The sequence below is a fragment of the Cucurbita moschata genome, unplaced genomic scaffold (assembly GCF_002738365.1).
Source record: "Cucurbita moschata cultivar Rifu unplaced genomic scaffold, Cmos_1.0 Cmo_Scf00025, whole genome shotgun sequence".
Lineage (NCBI taxonomy): Eukaryota > Viridiplantae > Streptophyta > Magnoliopsida > Cucurbitales > Cucurbitaceae > Cucurbita > Cucurbita moschata.
This window is the reverse complement of record NW_019268541.1, coordinates 2,576,538-2,591,938: the sequence shown is the minus strand read 5'-3', so window position 1 is coordinate 2,591,938 and position 15,401 is coordinate 2,576,538. Positions and strand designations below refer to the sequence as shown.

Below are 15,401 nucleotides of genomic sequence, written 5' to 3'. Positions count from 1 at the left end.
AGGGTGTTCATGAGGCGCATGACACTATGGGGTTCCGCTGACCTCCGGACGTCGCTACAGATTAGCTTGACCAGAGGGTCCAGGGGGTGTGCGAGCGCCCTGGGGACTCACACTCGCACGTGTGAGTCCTGTGTAGGGAAGTACTACACATCCAATTTTTCCGAGACTGGAGGCCACCCCTAAGATGATTAGAGATNGGACCGAAATCGGCAACGGAAACGCCGCGGGAAAGAGAGAGAAAGCTCGCCGGAAAATCGGCCGAAGTCGGGTAAGGAAGACGAGATCCACGGATCCGGGTCAACCCGAACCCAGAACCCGGGAGAGCTAGCCCGTTCCTCCCTTGGCCTCTACCTTCGGCCCAGCCCAACTTCAGCGGCCCAAACCTCAAGCCGGCCCAGAAGCTACGGATCAGTTGAACCAACCCAGACCAGACCCACGGTCCAATTGAGCCGGCCTGCAAACCAAAGTCCTGCGGCCCAGCCCAGTAAGCCGAGGCCCATAGTCTTGGCCCAGTAGCCCTCCACAGCCCACGACCCGAACCGGGCTGCGACCCGCGCTTCGACCCGNGTGGCGCGTGCATAGGATAGATGCATATTTAATTCCTAGTCTTAGTTAGAATAGGGCGTTTGCAATTCATTCATTTATATTAATTAATTTGTAGTCGTTTTATTTTATTTTCTTTTCTTTTTGGAACTTTAGCTCAATGTTTGAAACACGTAAGTCCGGCAGTGTTTTCCAAAGTTTTAATGAATTCTGAAGTTTTNACCCGACACTGCCGCCCGACGTGGCTTTCTCTGCTACTGCCACGTGTCACTCAACGGCGCAGGCAGTCCCTCGGCTCGGCTCGGCGCAAACGGCTCGGGCTCCCTCCGGCGACGCTCCGGCGGCTCCAACAGCTGTTCGGCTCGGCTCACCTGTTTTCAGCCCGGTTTCCACTGTTCCGACCCTCCCGAATTTGTTTTCGGCCCCGATTAAGGTATCCGAGGCCGTTTCAGAGCCGTATTTCACATTTATGAAATTATAGGTAAATTAATTGTGAAATACTAACGGAAAGTGGTGGACGGTGTGATAGGAAACAAACCNATGAATTCTGAAGTTTTAAATTTTTCCGCTATTAAAAATGAGCATGCTTAGATTTTTATTCTGCATTAGAGATGAGCATGAGACGTTAGTGGCGACTCTGGATATGTGGAAATTTAGGGTCGTTACAGATGGTGCACAATCCATCCTCGATGTCTTGCACCTTCGTACGCCACCATAGTTTGGCGTCGTCTACGAGATACATCGAGGCTACAGTCACCTTCTTGTCGTCAGTACAAGCCGTTGTGGCTTTGAAGTACTGCTCGACATCAAAGATGAAGTTTTCTAACTCCTTGGCGTCCCAATTCCCTTTGAAGGCTCTAGGGTCTGGGAACCTTAGCTTGTTGGATCCTGTATTAGTTTGCCCAGCCGTGACGCCTTCTACGGCTTTCATGGTCACTTCAATTCGAGTGCTCATGGAGGCCATCCTTTCTTGGATGTCGTCGATTGTTGTTCTGAATTCATCAGCTAATCCATTGAACAAACTCATCATTGTATTTTGTAGCATGTCGAACTCTTCACCACGTTCCTCTTTGTGCGCGACAGAGCTATCCGGACTACCAGACGGTTTTGGGCTGCTCGTAGGAGCAACTCTTTCTTCGAGCGAGGTCACTCGAAACATCAGTTCTACGATTGGCAACCCATCCAGGCGGTTGCCCATTGCGTCGACTTCTACGACTTTCTCACTCAATTCGGTCACCCGTTTTTCCAGGAAACAGAGGGTGTCAGGGACTTCTTTGAGGAACAACATTTCCTCCTCTATTAGCGTAAGCCGGTCGGCTTGTGCTTTGGGTGTTGACTTTATCGTCGACATGATCTCGGTCTTTATGATGTTATGGAGCTAACAAAGCTCTGATACCACTTGACACAATCGCACTTTCGAAGGCAGCGGACTAGCGATTGTGCGGCACTCGCTTTCCAGCGACAAGTGAGCTAAGCCAATTTGTTCTTGCGTCGCCTACGGCCAAGCGACGTACGATCGAGCCTCTAGCCTCGGTTTTAAAAGAAGGTTTTAGAAAACGAGGAGAAAGAGAGATTTTGAAAAGAGACGTTATATAAGCAAGCAAGAGAAAGATAACAACGGCTTAGCATATATAACCTTAGGTAGGGAGAAGTTGACAACTAGTCATATCCACCTATAGTACATTCTGGGCCATTTTATGTCTAGCAGGCCTAGACATGATATTTTTGAGGCGTCATACGCCCAAGAATTACAAAAGGAATAACACTAGAATGAAAAGACATGACAAGGGTTTGGCTTGTAATGGTCATGCGGCCATGGGCAACACGCCCTGGACGAGCATGACCGTGACACCCGGCACCCCTAGGTCTCTGACTAGTGACTAATCGAGCTCAAAACTTAGAATCCCGTGAATAGGGCTAAGTTCGACAAGAGCTTACGAGCAAGTTGCTTACCGGGTATTGTTTATATACTCATCCTATGTTGTTTGCTATTTTTCAGGAGAAAAGTAGACTCTGGGTCGGTGGCGGGGACGTGTGGAGTCGTGCAGCTGCAGAAGGGGGGCCCTTAGATCGAGTCCTCTTCTCCCATGTCATTTTGGTTATGATTTTTTTTGACATCTTTGAAAACCTGCTATATTTTGTAACCGTTGTATTTATGCAACCCGCAGATCTTTGTTATGTGTTTTATATTTTTTTGGAAATGTATATGAGGCAACTTTTAACTTTCAGTCCCTTGTTCGAACTACAAGAAGTGTTGAAAAGTTTTTTTTTACTCCTGAGTCCACGTGGCGAACGGTGATTCGGTGTTTTTCGAAGATCGGTCGTTACAATTACAAAAGTAAAATTAACTTTGACCCAACTGTAATTACAAACAACTCGCGAAAGATCAACTTGATTGTAATGGTTGTAACAACGAACATTAACTTTTCTTACGGTGCATAAGAGTGCAACTCTATGTTTATGGTGGAGTGACCTATTGTTAAGAAATGAAAATTGATTAATTAAATAGTCTAATCGATTAATTTTATATCATTAAAATTTATAATTGGTAAATTCATTCGTAGGTCTCTTGTAGCTAACTACAAAAATAAAAAATAAATAAAAAATAAAAAATAAAAAAAACAATAATTTAGTTGAAAGAAAAATTAAAAGGCTAACTTTATTATATATATATATATATATATTAAATGTGAAGGATAAAATTTATTTAATTTAAAATGTTCCAATTAATATTCGATGGGTTAGACATATTAATAAGAAAAAAATGAAATATATATTAAATTTGAAGTATTCAAATTAATATATTATATATTAAATATAAATAGAGAAAATATATTTAATATTTAATATATTTGATCATAGTATGCTCGATAGAGTCCCCAAGCCTACAACTTCGCCAAAGAATGGAGATAAATTTTCAAGGTACTTCGTATTTATTTAGAGAAATTACAAGGTTGTTGAAGAAGTCGGTCGATTAGAAAATCCGACCACTAGAGTTTCAAGCTAAAGACAAAGTTTCGATCAAACTGAAACTAAAACCGTTTCAATTTTAGGAAATATAGATCTTCGACTTGTGAAAATATAAAGGATTAGTCGAAGTTATTTAGAAGGTTTGAAAAAGATTATATAGGATTCAATTATCAGCATAGATGATGATTCACTCTGCTATCCATGAAAGTAACTTGTAAGCCTACCACCCCGATTAGATTACATAGGATGTAATGAGATCACACGACCTTTTATCAAGATAATAATTACTTCAAAAAAGAAGTAGAAGAAATCCTTGTCAAAAGAACACGACAAGTGGGTAAGCCACAATGTGACCTTCAAAAGCTTCTAGTGAAGTTCAAAGGGTTCACTTATGCAAACATTAGTTGGAAGAGCCATAGTTGATAAGAACGTTAATCAATTAAATGGGTGAGAATGATTTTGTCATGCTCGTCCAAAATGCGTTGTCTACGATTTCACGCTTGAACATGACAAGTGGGTAAGCCACGATTTCTTGCTGGCATCTGATTTCCCGTAATTCTATACCTTTTTCGTCTTCTTTTCCCACTTTTTCATCTCATTTTCCACTTCTTTTCAATCATTTTGCGGCCATCGGCTATTTCTCGCCTTCTCTTGAGGATTCAAGGGTTTATGAGCTCCCATTCTTTGGTTAAGCGATTTCTATAACAGTTTTGTTGAGGATTGTTGGGAGGGAGTCTCACATTGGCTAATTTAGAGAATGATCATGAGTTTATAAGCAAGAAATAGTATCTCTATTGGTATGAGGTCTTTTGGGAAGCCTAAAGCAAAGTCACGAGAGCTTATGCTCAAAGTGACAATTGCGGAGATCCCTGATTCCTAATAGGGTTTGTGTATGACAATATACTCGAAAAGGGTAACAGGGTTTGTGTTGTGTATGACATTATACCCGATCTTCTACTGTCAAAATTATCTTAACTTAGCCCCAAATTTTTAAATTACTTAAAAAGTAGTCCTACTAACCTTTAATGTATCAAAGTGACAAAAACATCACCCGAAGAGTAAAAAATGGTAGGAACGACTAGAGGGTTATCAACTAACCTCTAGTAGTGAGCTATTTATTATGACTGATCCACACGTGCGCGCGCGCGCGCGCACACATATATATATCGTAGTTGGTTTAGGCAAAGAGAACTATTAAAGGATCACCATCACCAACTAATCTTCGAGAGCTATTTGTCATGACTAACCCACATATGTACTGTAGTTAATTGAGGCACAATGAACTACTAGAGGTTTATCATTGTTAGCAAATATTGTCCGCACAATGAACTACTAGAGGTTTATCATTGTTAGCAAATATTGTCCGCTTTGACCCATTACATATCGTCGTCAATCTTACGGTTTTAAAACACGTCTATTAAGGAGATGTTTCCAAACCCTTGTAAAAAAAATGTTCTATTCCCCTCTCTAACCGATGTGAGATCTCACATACATGTACTCACAAAATATTTTTCTATCATTGCTCCAATTATTTCATATTTTGGATTGAGGTCATTATTTAATAAACTTGATTCGAAAAAAGTTACAACTCGAACAATTAAATTTAGTCTAACATATCAATCCGACCCAACAAAAATTTTTTTTCTATCAACCCGACCCAATGAGCTTTCAAATGAGGAGGCGACAACGGTACCTTTTTTCCTCGATCAATGATTGGTTATTACTTTTTTTTATTGTCTTTTTTTTTTCTTGTCTTCAAATGAAAGGGATTTTGATTTTATTTTGTGAATTATGATTGGTTACTTTTAGTTGTGGAAATAGACATTAGATTTTGACTTCTCAATGATATTTTTCTTTGTCTTTTCTCTCTCTTCCACACCTACGTGTACCTCTCTTAGTCACCCAACATTACATACGTGTCATTTATTGTCACCTTAAATTGACACGTGGAAACCTCAAAACATTTTGATGCACTTACTTGATATTTTCAGATTCTTAATATTTAATATAAATAAATAAATAAATAAGAAAAAGAAAAATAAGAGGAGGATATTTTAATTTATGTTTTTATGTTATATCTAACAATATCATATTCATGGGTAGAAACACTCTTTTTTTTTATTTTTTTATATATATATATATATAATTTGCGTGGTCACCTCCAACGAACCCACGATAATATCTGAAGTCCTACACTTCAGTAAGCCCTCACATCTCACCTATAAGAAAAGGAAGCACGAAATACGAAGAGAAAAAGATGGATGATGAACGGTTTTGTCTTGTCAGACATAAAAACGCCAATGAAATAGAGACCTTCGATCTAGCTTACGAAAAGTGAGCAAACACGCAGAGAATTAACACGACCATTGTTCTGGGAAAATGAGGGTGAACTCAACGAGTTTAGTATGGTTCCAAAATGTGTAATAATAGCGCTGACAAGGAGATGTGATATGATAAGGAATCAATACAAGGGGAATAAGATTCGGATTACCTTGTTGATCGAATATCTCAAGCCAAGAACACTTTGTTTGAGATTCGAATCACTCCAGAAGCAAGATCGATCATGTCTAGCTTCAAAGATTCTTGTTGATCAAATATCTCAATGCAAGAAAGAACACTTGATTGAGATTCGAATCACTCCACAAGCAAGATTGATCATGTCGAGCTTGAATGATTCTACATGCAACCTAAACTACATAGAATTGCAAAGAAACTTAGCCATCGGCTAAAGAAAAGCACAAATGCTTCTTTACTATATTTTCCAAGTCCTATTACAAATAGGACATACAAGGCTTTATATAGCCCTCAAAAATGAAACTACTACCGGCATTCCAAGAGTTGTAACATTCACACTTTATGGCCATAATTAGCCATTATGTAATTGTAACCTAAAGTAACTAAATAGTCTTAAAATACATTAATGAAATATAATAACTCTAAATTGTAATCCACCCAAAATTTATCATATGAAACTTTATTCTTCTTCAATGTTGCATGAATTGAAATATCTTTGGATGATTTTAACAATATTTTCTTCACATCTTCATTGAAGCATATGTTATGATTGATGTCTCTTGCTTCATATCAAGATGGGTTCAAGAAAAACGATAACGTCAAAAAATCTCACATTTTTGTTGCAAGAACAGGTAAATCTCTTTTCATTTCCTCCTCCGCGTTCAATCGAGAATCTTCATATAAAAAATTAATAATAAAAAAAAGCGTATTATTTTATTGGGTAGATATTTAGTTGCTTAATAAATAAATAAATAAAAAGTGAGTTTTGGGTTACCCCACCGACTAAAATATCTTCAACCGCTAAATATCACACTTCCATAAAAGCCTCTCCGACAGAGTTCAGTTCAGCTCAGCTCAGTTCAGTTCAGCTCAATTCCATTCTTCTTCTTCTTCGATTCTGCAACAGTGACCCTTTTTCTGTTGATCAATCATGTCTTCATCGGAATCTAAACAAACCCCTTCATCCTACCATTTCGAAACCCCTCTTCTCGACGCCCAACACCCCTCCTTGCTCCACTCAATCTCCGACCAAGGTGGCTACGCCTTCGTTACCATGGCGGCTCTCGCAGCTGCCGGAGACTCATGCGCTGCCGAAACCGCCGCGGATATGGCCTGGGAGCAACTTCACTCTGGCCCCTCATCCTCTGTTCTCCCAATCTGGAGTGATGCCTACTCCATGGCTTGCCTTTACTTGGCGAGGCTCCATTTTGCTGGCGGAGAGTTTAAGGAGGCACTAAGGGTTTTGGATATGGGTCTGATCATGGGTGGTTCGCGTTTGAGGAGTGATTTGGATTCTGCCATTGCTAAGGTCTCTGCTGAGGCCAGGATTGTTAGGGTTTTGGATGTTGCGGCGGAGGATGGTCTAATGGAGAGCTCGTTGGGTTGTGATGAGCGTAATAAAGAGGTGAGATTCTTTCATCATATAATCCATGTTTCCAATTCAACTCCAAAAGATGTTCTAACGGTTCACAATGGTATTATATTGTCCACTTTTAGCATAAGCTCGGCTTTCTCAAAAGGCCGCATATCAATGAAGAGAGTATTCTTTGATTATAAACTCATGATCATTTCCTAAATTAGCCGACGTGGGACTTTCATCGTCCAACACTAACAATCGGTGGCTTTGACACATAGGTTGCTAGGGATTTGCCTGTAAAGTCTCTTACTAATAAGATGGTTGTGAAGATGTCTGGTTTATCTCTGGAGGGATTCTTGCGTGAATATTTCCAACCTGGTTTCCCTGTTATTGTTAGTGATGGTATGGCGCATTGGCCTGCTAGGACGAAGTGGAAGAGCTTGGATTACTTGCATAGGGTTGCTGGTAATCGTACAATTCCTGTTGAGGTGATTTGTTTATCTGTTTGTTTGTTTATTATCGTTATCTGTATGTTGGATAGTCTTGGATTGTGAGATTCCACGTCGGTTGGAGAGGAGAACGGAGTATTGCTTATAATGGTGTGGAAACGTCTCCCTACCAGACGTGTTTTAAAACCTAAACCCGAAAGGGAAAGCCCAAAGAGGACAATATTTGTTAGCGGTGGGCTTGGGCTGTTACAAATGGTATCAGAGCCAAATACCGGGCGGTTTGCTAGCGTGGACGCTGGGCTCCCAAAGGGGTGGATCGTGAGATCCCACATTGGTTGGAGAGGAGAACGAAGCATTGCTTATAAGGGTGTGGAAAGCTCTCTCTACCATACACGTTTTAAAACTTGAGGGAAAGTTCGTAGGGGAAAGCCCAAAAAAACAATATGTGCTAGCGGTGGGCTTGGGCTGTTACAAATGGTATCAGAGCTAGACACTAGATGGTGTGCTAGCGAGGAAGTTGAGCCCTAAGGGGGTGGATTGTGAGATCCCACATTGGTTGGAGAGGAGAACGAAACATTACTTATAAGGGTGTGGAAACCTCTCCGTCTACCATACGCTTTTTAAAACTTTGAGGGGAATCCCGAAAGGGAAAACCAAAAGAGGACAATATCTGCTAGTGGTGGGTTTGGGCTGTTTCAAATGGTATCCGATCCAAACACCGGGCGGAGGATGCTGAGCTCCCAAGAAAGTGGATTGTTAGATCTCACAAGGGTGTGGAAACCTCTCTCTATCAGACGCGTTTTAAAACCTTGGGAGGAAGCCTATCATTTGATTTGTGTCCAAAATTGTGCATTAAGGTTTTTTTTTTTTGAGACAATTACACTGAAGTTGGTTGTTACTAGAATTACACATATAGAAGTTCTTTCTTGTTGTTCATCTATGTTTGTCATTGTCTGTTTCCATTGTAGCTTAACTCCTGCTGTCTCCTGCTGACTTGATATTGGAACTCATAGATTTTCCACCCCTGAACTGAAGACTTGTAAAGCTTTGATGCTTTTCAGGTTGGGAACAACTATTTACACCCACAATGGAAACAACAGCTCATTACATTTTCCGAATTTCTTGACAGGATTCAGTCCAATGATCCTTCTCATCATAATAATATCACATATCTTGCTCACCATCCATTATTTGACCAGGCATGTACCATTTTATACTCTGTATATGTATCCATGCTTGTTTCTGCGTGTTATTCAATACTTTCCTTTCTTCAAACACAGATAAATGAGCTTAGGGACGACATTTGTGTTCCTGATTATTGTTCTGTCGGTGGTGGGGAGCTAAGGTCTCTTAATGCTTGGTTTGGCCCGGATGGGATAGTAACGCCTTTACACCATGATCCTCATCACACCATGGTAGCTCAGGTTTGTACTTTTTGTGAGATTCCATATCGGTTGGAGAGAGGAATGAAACATTCCTTATAAGGGTGTGGAAACTTCTCCCTATTAGACGCGTTTTACCTTGGGCTGTTACAAATGGTATCAGAGCTAGACACTGGGTGGTGTGTCAGCGAGGACGCTGGGCTTCCAAGGGGGGTGAATTGTGAGATCCCACGTCGGTTGGAGAGGAGAACGAAATTTTCCTTATAAGGGTGTGGAAACCTCTCTCTAGCAGACGTGTTTTAAAATCTTGAGGGGAAGCTCAGAACGGAAAGCCCAAAAAAGACAATATCTGCTAGCTGTGGACTCGCGCTGTTACAAATGGTGTCAAAACTAGACACCGGACGATATGCCAGCGAGGACACTGGGCTCCCAAGGAGGGTGAATTGTGAGATCCCACATCGGTTGCAGAGGAGAACGAAACGTTCCTTATAAGAGTGTGGAAACCTCTCCCTAGCATACACGTTCTAAAACTATAAGGGGGAGTCTGAAAGGGAAAGCCCAAAGAGAACAATATCCTCTAGTAGTGGGCTTGGGTTGTTACAAATAGTATCAGAGTTAGACACCGAGCGGTGTGCTAGCGAGGACACTGGCCCCCAAGGGAGGTGGATTGTGAGATCCCACATCGGTTGAAGAAGAGAACAAAATATTGCTTATAAGGGTGTGGAAATTTCTCCCTAGCATACGCATTTTACAATCTTGAGGATAGTCCGAAAGGAAAAGCCCAAAGAGGACAATATCTGCTAGCGGTGGACTGTTACACTTTTAGACCATTAATACTTTTGATACTATACTTTTGATACTAAGCTGATGGCTAATCTCCCATCTCTCATGCACAGGTTTTAGGCAAAAAGTACATTAGGCTTTACGATGCGTCGTTATCCGAAGAACTTTACCCGTACAACACCGAAACTATGCTTTGCAATTCCAGCCAGGTAACCCAATCTGATAAGACAAACGTTTATGTTCTTAGCTTTTACAACGACGATGAGATCGATTCGTGCTTACAGTATAAGTCTTACTTTTGAAGGTCGATCTCGACAACATCGACGAGAAAGAGTTTGGAAAGGTGGTGGACTTGGAATTTGTGGACTGCATTCTAGAGGAAGGGGAGATGCTTTATATCCCACCAAAATGGTGGCACTATGGTCGATCCTTAACCACTAGCTTTAGTGTTAGCTTTTGGTGGAACAATTGTGATGAAAATTCAAGTGCTTCCTGATATTAAATTAAAATGCCATTTTGTTCTTCATTGTTAGCCTCTAATCATATGATATTATAGCTTCCATACCCACATAAGATGGTGCCTTTGATACCTAGGACAGATTTGTTACAATGTCAGTGTAGATAATGTATTGATCAATTGTGCTTTTGAAAGCCGTTGTTCTTGATGCAATTGATACCGTTTTGGCCTCAATTAGTTGACAGTTCATAATTTTTGGGATGCAGATGGCTATCAATGACCCAAAACGCTAACAAAGTGAGCTTAAATTCGTTGTCCTCGCAAGATTAACTCAAAGCCCGGCCTCTCCCTCGTTGATCGTCCATTTGATCGCTATTGACTTTGTCTATTCGTAGTTGTTCAGTCACATTTCTTTGTTCATCTGTCGTATGTCTGAACATGTGCCTCTCATCTATGTGGTTAATCAGTATTCAAGGAAGTTGTTGTCGCATCTCGAGCCGAGTCGTTGTAGCTCGCATTTAAAGCCTCCAATTATTGCTGATTTTAGGAATGACTATAAGCATCGGTCGAATGTTGTAGCTCGCATTTAAAGCCTCCAATTATTGCTGATTTTAGGAATGACTATAAGCATCGGTCGAATGTTAATATTCTTACGTCCTATAGTTTCAGTTAGGCAAGTAGTAACATGTAGGGCTTAGAATTTTGTTTAAGACTTGGCTTATGAATAAGATGCTATAGCATTACACGTGATGCAGGCTTAGAACTTTGTTTAAGCCTTGACCTATCTATGGATAACGAACGAGATGTTATAGCATGACACATGTAAGACTTAAAACTTTCTTTAAGCCTTGACTTGTATCGATTATGTATAAGATGCTATATCATGACACATAATTTGCTAAACAGAACTTAGGTATGAGCGTGTTTAATTGTTTATGATACCAATTGTTATTTTTAGCATATTATATTTATGAGTATGTATGTCTCTCTTTATGTTGTCAAGTTAACTTACGGCTATTAGCAATGATTCTATTTATGATCGACCCACATATATATCTTCGATAGTTCAGACACAAGGTTACTCCTCTCATGTTTATGATTATATGTGTCTTGTTATCAAGTTAGTGTGATGGAGATACTAGAGGGTCGCTAACTAATTATTTAGTACTTTAAAGTCTATTAAGATTGACTCACATATGTATCTTCGTCGGTTCAGCCACGCGGTCACTCCCCTCATATTTATGATGTTATCATGCTACTAGATGATTGTCAACCAACCTTTGGTGGCAGGGAGTCGGTCTATTATGGATGGCTCACATTTATATCTCAATTGCTAGACCGAGAATTACCTAATTGCACACCAATTTTCAAGATAAGTATAATTAGACATTAAAGCGCTGACAAACATTATTTCTAAGTAATTGCAGCTTTACAAGTTGAGGTAAATATCTAATATTTTTTATTCACTCATACGACTCTTTTCTTTTTTAGATAGTACATGAGTCTACTGTCACAACAAAGGATCGACCATAAATGCGACTTTAAGGTTCTCCAAATCCTATATTCAACAAAGGAGACTGATTGTAAATTTTGAAAATGTTTAATCGATCCTTAAACTTTGTATTTAATTTTAAAAAAATAATCTGTATACTCAAAATTTCTAAAAATTAATTAAACTAATAAAAATAAAATTAAAATTTATATCTAATAATTCTTAAACAATATATTTGTAAATTTAAAAAATATTAAATAAATAAAAGACTAAATTGAAAATTTTAAAAAATGATAAAAAAAAAAATAAAAAAGTTGAAAATTTAAGACCAAGAGTCAAATTAAAAGGAAAAAAATGGTAAGTTACAAATAAAAACTTCAATTTATAATTTAAACTAATAAAAAAAATTACTAATTATGAACATGATGTGACATCTGAAATCCCGTTGGTTCACAAATATCACGCAGATCGCGATCCGCGTGATACAAAACAACAGCCGTCCATAAGCAGTCAAATTCAACGGTCCAGATTGACTCCAAACCAAAAAAACACTTGCCAAAAACTTTCCCGCCTCTTCAAAAACCCCTCCTATAAATAAACCAAAACTCCTCCTCTTTCATCATTCGTAGTTCTTCAATTCCGAAATCTCTCAAGTTTCAGTGGGAAATTCAATCGTAAATCTTTGTTAATTAAGAAAGTTGTCAAGCAGATCGAATTCCTTGGAGGAAGATGGCGAGAACAAAGCAAACAGCAAGGAAATCGACGGGAGGAAAGGCGCCTAGGAAGCAGTTGGCGACTAAGGCGGCGAGGAAGTCGGCTCCGGCGACCGGAGGAGTGAAGAAGCCGCACAGATTCAGGCCAGGGACGGTGGCGCTGAGGGAGATCAGGAAGTACCAAAAGAGCACGGAGCTTCTGATCAGGAAGCTTCCGTTTCAGAGGCTAGTGAGGGAGATCGCTCAGGATTTCAAAACCGATCTTCGGTTTCAGAGCAGCGCCGTTGCGGCTCTTCAGGAAGCCGCCGAGGCGTACCTGGTAGGGTTGTTTGAGGATACAAATCTTTGCGCTATTCATGCCAAGAGAGTTACTATTATGCCTAAGGATATTCAGCTCGCTAGGAGAATTAGAGGCGAGAGGGCTTAATTTAGGATTTGGTGATTCTCTGATAGGATTCATGTAATTTCTGAAAATTTGGAACGGAATTCAAGCAAATTGAATTTGTGTTTCAGATATTTGTTTTCTGATCTGTTGTGTACTAACACTGAACTTTGCGTTCCGTATAGCAGAAGAGAATTAGGGTTCTTATCCTTAAGAAGAAATTAAAGTTGAATCTAAGCTGAAATTCATGCAATTTCATCCCTATATAATGGTAGGTAGTTGTAGAATTGGCTGAAGCTTCTGTGAAATTGGTAATTGGTTATAGCAATTCAGCTTCAAATGGATTAAATGTAAGGTTCCATCCTCTTGGCTAAGCATTGGTATCTCCATGTTTATGCAACCTGCATAACTGGTTGAAGTGGAACAAGGATTAGTCTATACTATTTTGGGGATAGAGATCTACATAGGTTTATACTATGATTTGATCTCTTTCTAGCACTTTTTTTTCATTCTCTTAAAGATTGAATGCTTAAATTGCCTGTGTGTGTGCATATTTGAACGATTTTCATTCATATATCGAAGAGGTGATATATGAGATATAGATAAATGGGTCTTTGTCCATATATTTGGTGCTATTATGAGATACAGTGCTAACTCTAAACTTAACACAGTATGCTTTGCTTAATCTAGACAACATATGAGGATTCAGTGTTTAAAACAAGAAATAGATCTGTATACATTGGACATTGGAAAGAACATACGAAGTAAATCTATGAACCATCACCAACTCACCCAAGTTTGGCACCCATTTTGGATGAAAGCCACGAGAGCTTGTGTTCAAAGTGGACAATATCATATCATTGTAGAAAGTCTGGTTGATTTAACGGTTAGGATTAGGACTTACACAAAAGGAGAGCCACAAATGCAACAAATTACATGGCATGGGTTTTGCTAATGTTTGTAGATGCTTAGGTATTGTCTCTGATGAAACGGAGCTTCAATTTGAGTTTGCCAAGTACCTTGTTCTTTCGGACCTTTTCTCCACCTTTAGAGTTCACAGATTCAGATTGCTTTGACCAGTAACAGCCACGACGGGTACCGAAAATGGCTTCTCTCTGGCCGTCCGTAGGCTTGCACTTCCGGTGAGTGTGGTCTGTGAATTGAGATTGGTTGGGATTTGGGACTTTGTGAGCCGTTTTCCCGCCACTCGGCATTTTGCTAAACGGCACGGGTGCTAAGTATTCCTAATAGCTGAGATGTGAAATTACTCATTTAACCCTTGAAGTTGTCTCAAAGATCTCGATTTTGAATCGATCTCGTAAATGATTCAAAACTTTTGATTCATTATAATTTTTTTTATAAAAGTTGGGACTCGATGACTTGAAATGGTATGTGTGAGATCCTGCATCTCTTGGAGATGGGAACAAAACAAAACATTTATTATTTACAAAGCCTTGGACTTTTGTTTTCCTAAAGTACGAAGAGAAAAATATCGGCTAGATATGAGCTTGAGCTGTTATAGTATGATGAACGTTTTATTTATAATTTTCATCTATCATTCTACATCATTTCTGTTTCAAATATAGTTTTGAAACGTTTATGAAAAATTAACGACAATATAGAAACTTTTGAGAATGTCATATGTTAGAAGTTTTTGTTAGAAGTTTTTGTTAGATTGATGACACCTGCCTAGTGGCTTTGCACATGTCGTATGTCTGTTATGTTGATGTGTTTATAATATGTTATGTCTATTCTATGATATGCTTTGGGATATGATACATGTGACATGATATGTTTTATGATATGATACATGTATGATATGACACGATATGATACGATGTTTGATATGTGATAAAATGTTTTGACATGATGTACGACCCCAATATATGTTTTTGAAAGCTATGATATAAAGTGCTATGATATAGAGGGAAAATAGGAAGGGGTTGTATTACACGGGTTAATTAATGGGGGAAAATGTTGGGACCTCATGCATTATTGTATGTCCCATGCATTATTGTATTACCCCTTATGATGAGTACGAATGCGTACATTATGAATAAGAAAAATGATCATTATATTTAACATGATGCTTTGACTGTCCGGCAACAACACCAGAGAATGCTAGCCCGACTCGAATAGGGTCCAGAAGGTGTGCGGACCGACTGGTGAGTTCATTCATATTCGCACTTATGAACCGTGTGTAGAATAGTAAATACACATCCAACGACCTAGTTAGGATAGTTATCTAAAGGAATATGACTTTAAAACGATAGGTCCTATTCATGTTGCATGTCTTGCATTTTCTAATCTCAATATAGTAGGGTCACCTACTATTTCTTAAAATACTCAGGCACATGTT

The 15,401-nt window shown here is 39.3% G+C and overlaps 2 protein-coding genes across 4 annotated transcripts; both read left to right on the top strand.

The window, feature by feature from the left end:
- The first annotated feature begins 6,830 nt into the window (after positions 1-6,830).
- On the top strand, positions 6,831-11,230 carry LOC111461327 (lysine-specific demethylase JMJ30-like). 3 transcript variants are annotated; one of them, XM_023104823.1, is made up of 7 exons: positions 6,832-7,432; positions 7,663-7,872; positions 8,895-9,032; positions 9,114-9,257; positions 10,112-10,207; positions 10,303-10,420; positions 10,722-11,230. In XM_023104823.1, exons 1-7 carry the CDS (start codon positions 6,959-6,961, stop codon positions 10,733-10,735), a joined length of 1,194 nt encoding a protein of 397 aa, XP_022960591.1. In that variant the 5' UTR covers positions 6,832-6,958; the 3' UTR covers positions 10,736-11,230. The 3 variants fall into 3 exon arrangements, with proteins under 3 accessions (XP_022960592.1, XP_022960591.1, XP_022960590.1); XM_023104822.1 differs by lacking the exon at positions 10,722-11,230 and having other exon boundaries at positions 10,303-10,689; XM_023104824.1 differs by lacking the exons at positions 9,114-9,257; positions 10,722-11,230 and having other exon boundaries at positions 6,831-7,432; positions 10,303-10,689.
- Positions 11,231-12,560: 1,330 nt separating this feature from the next.
- On the top strand, positions 12,561-13,480 carry LOC111461833 (histone H3.2). Its single transcript, XM_023105523.1, has one exon. The coding sequence runs from the start codon at positions 12,677-12,679 to the stop codon at positions 13,085-13,087; it is 411 nt and encodes a 136-aa protein (XP_022961291.1). The 5' UTR covers positions 12,561-12,676; the 3' UTR covers positions 13,088-13,480.
- Positions 13,481-15,401: the final 1,921 nt, after the last annotated feature.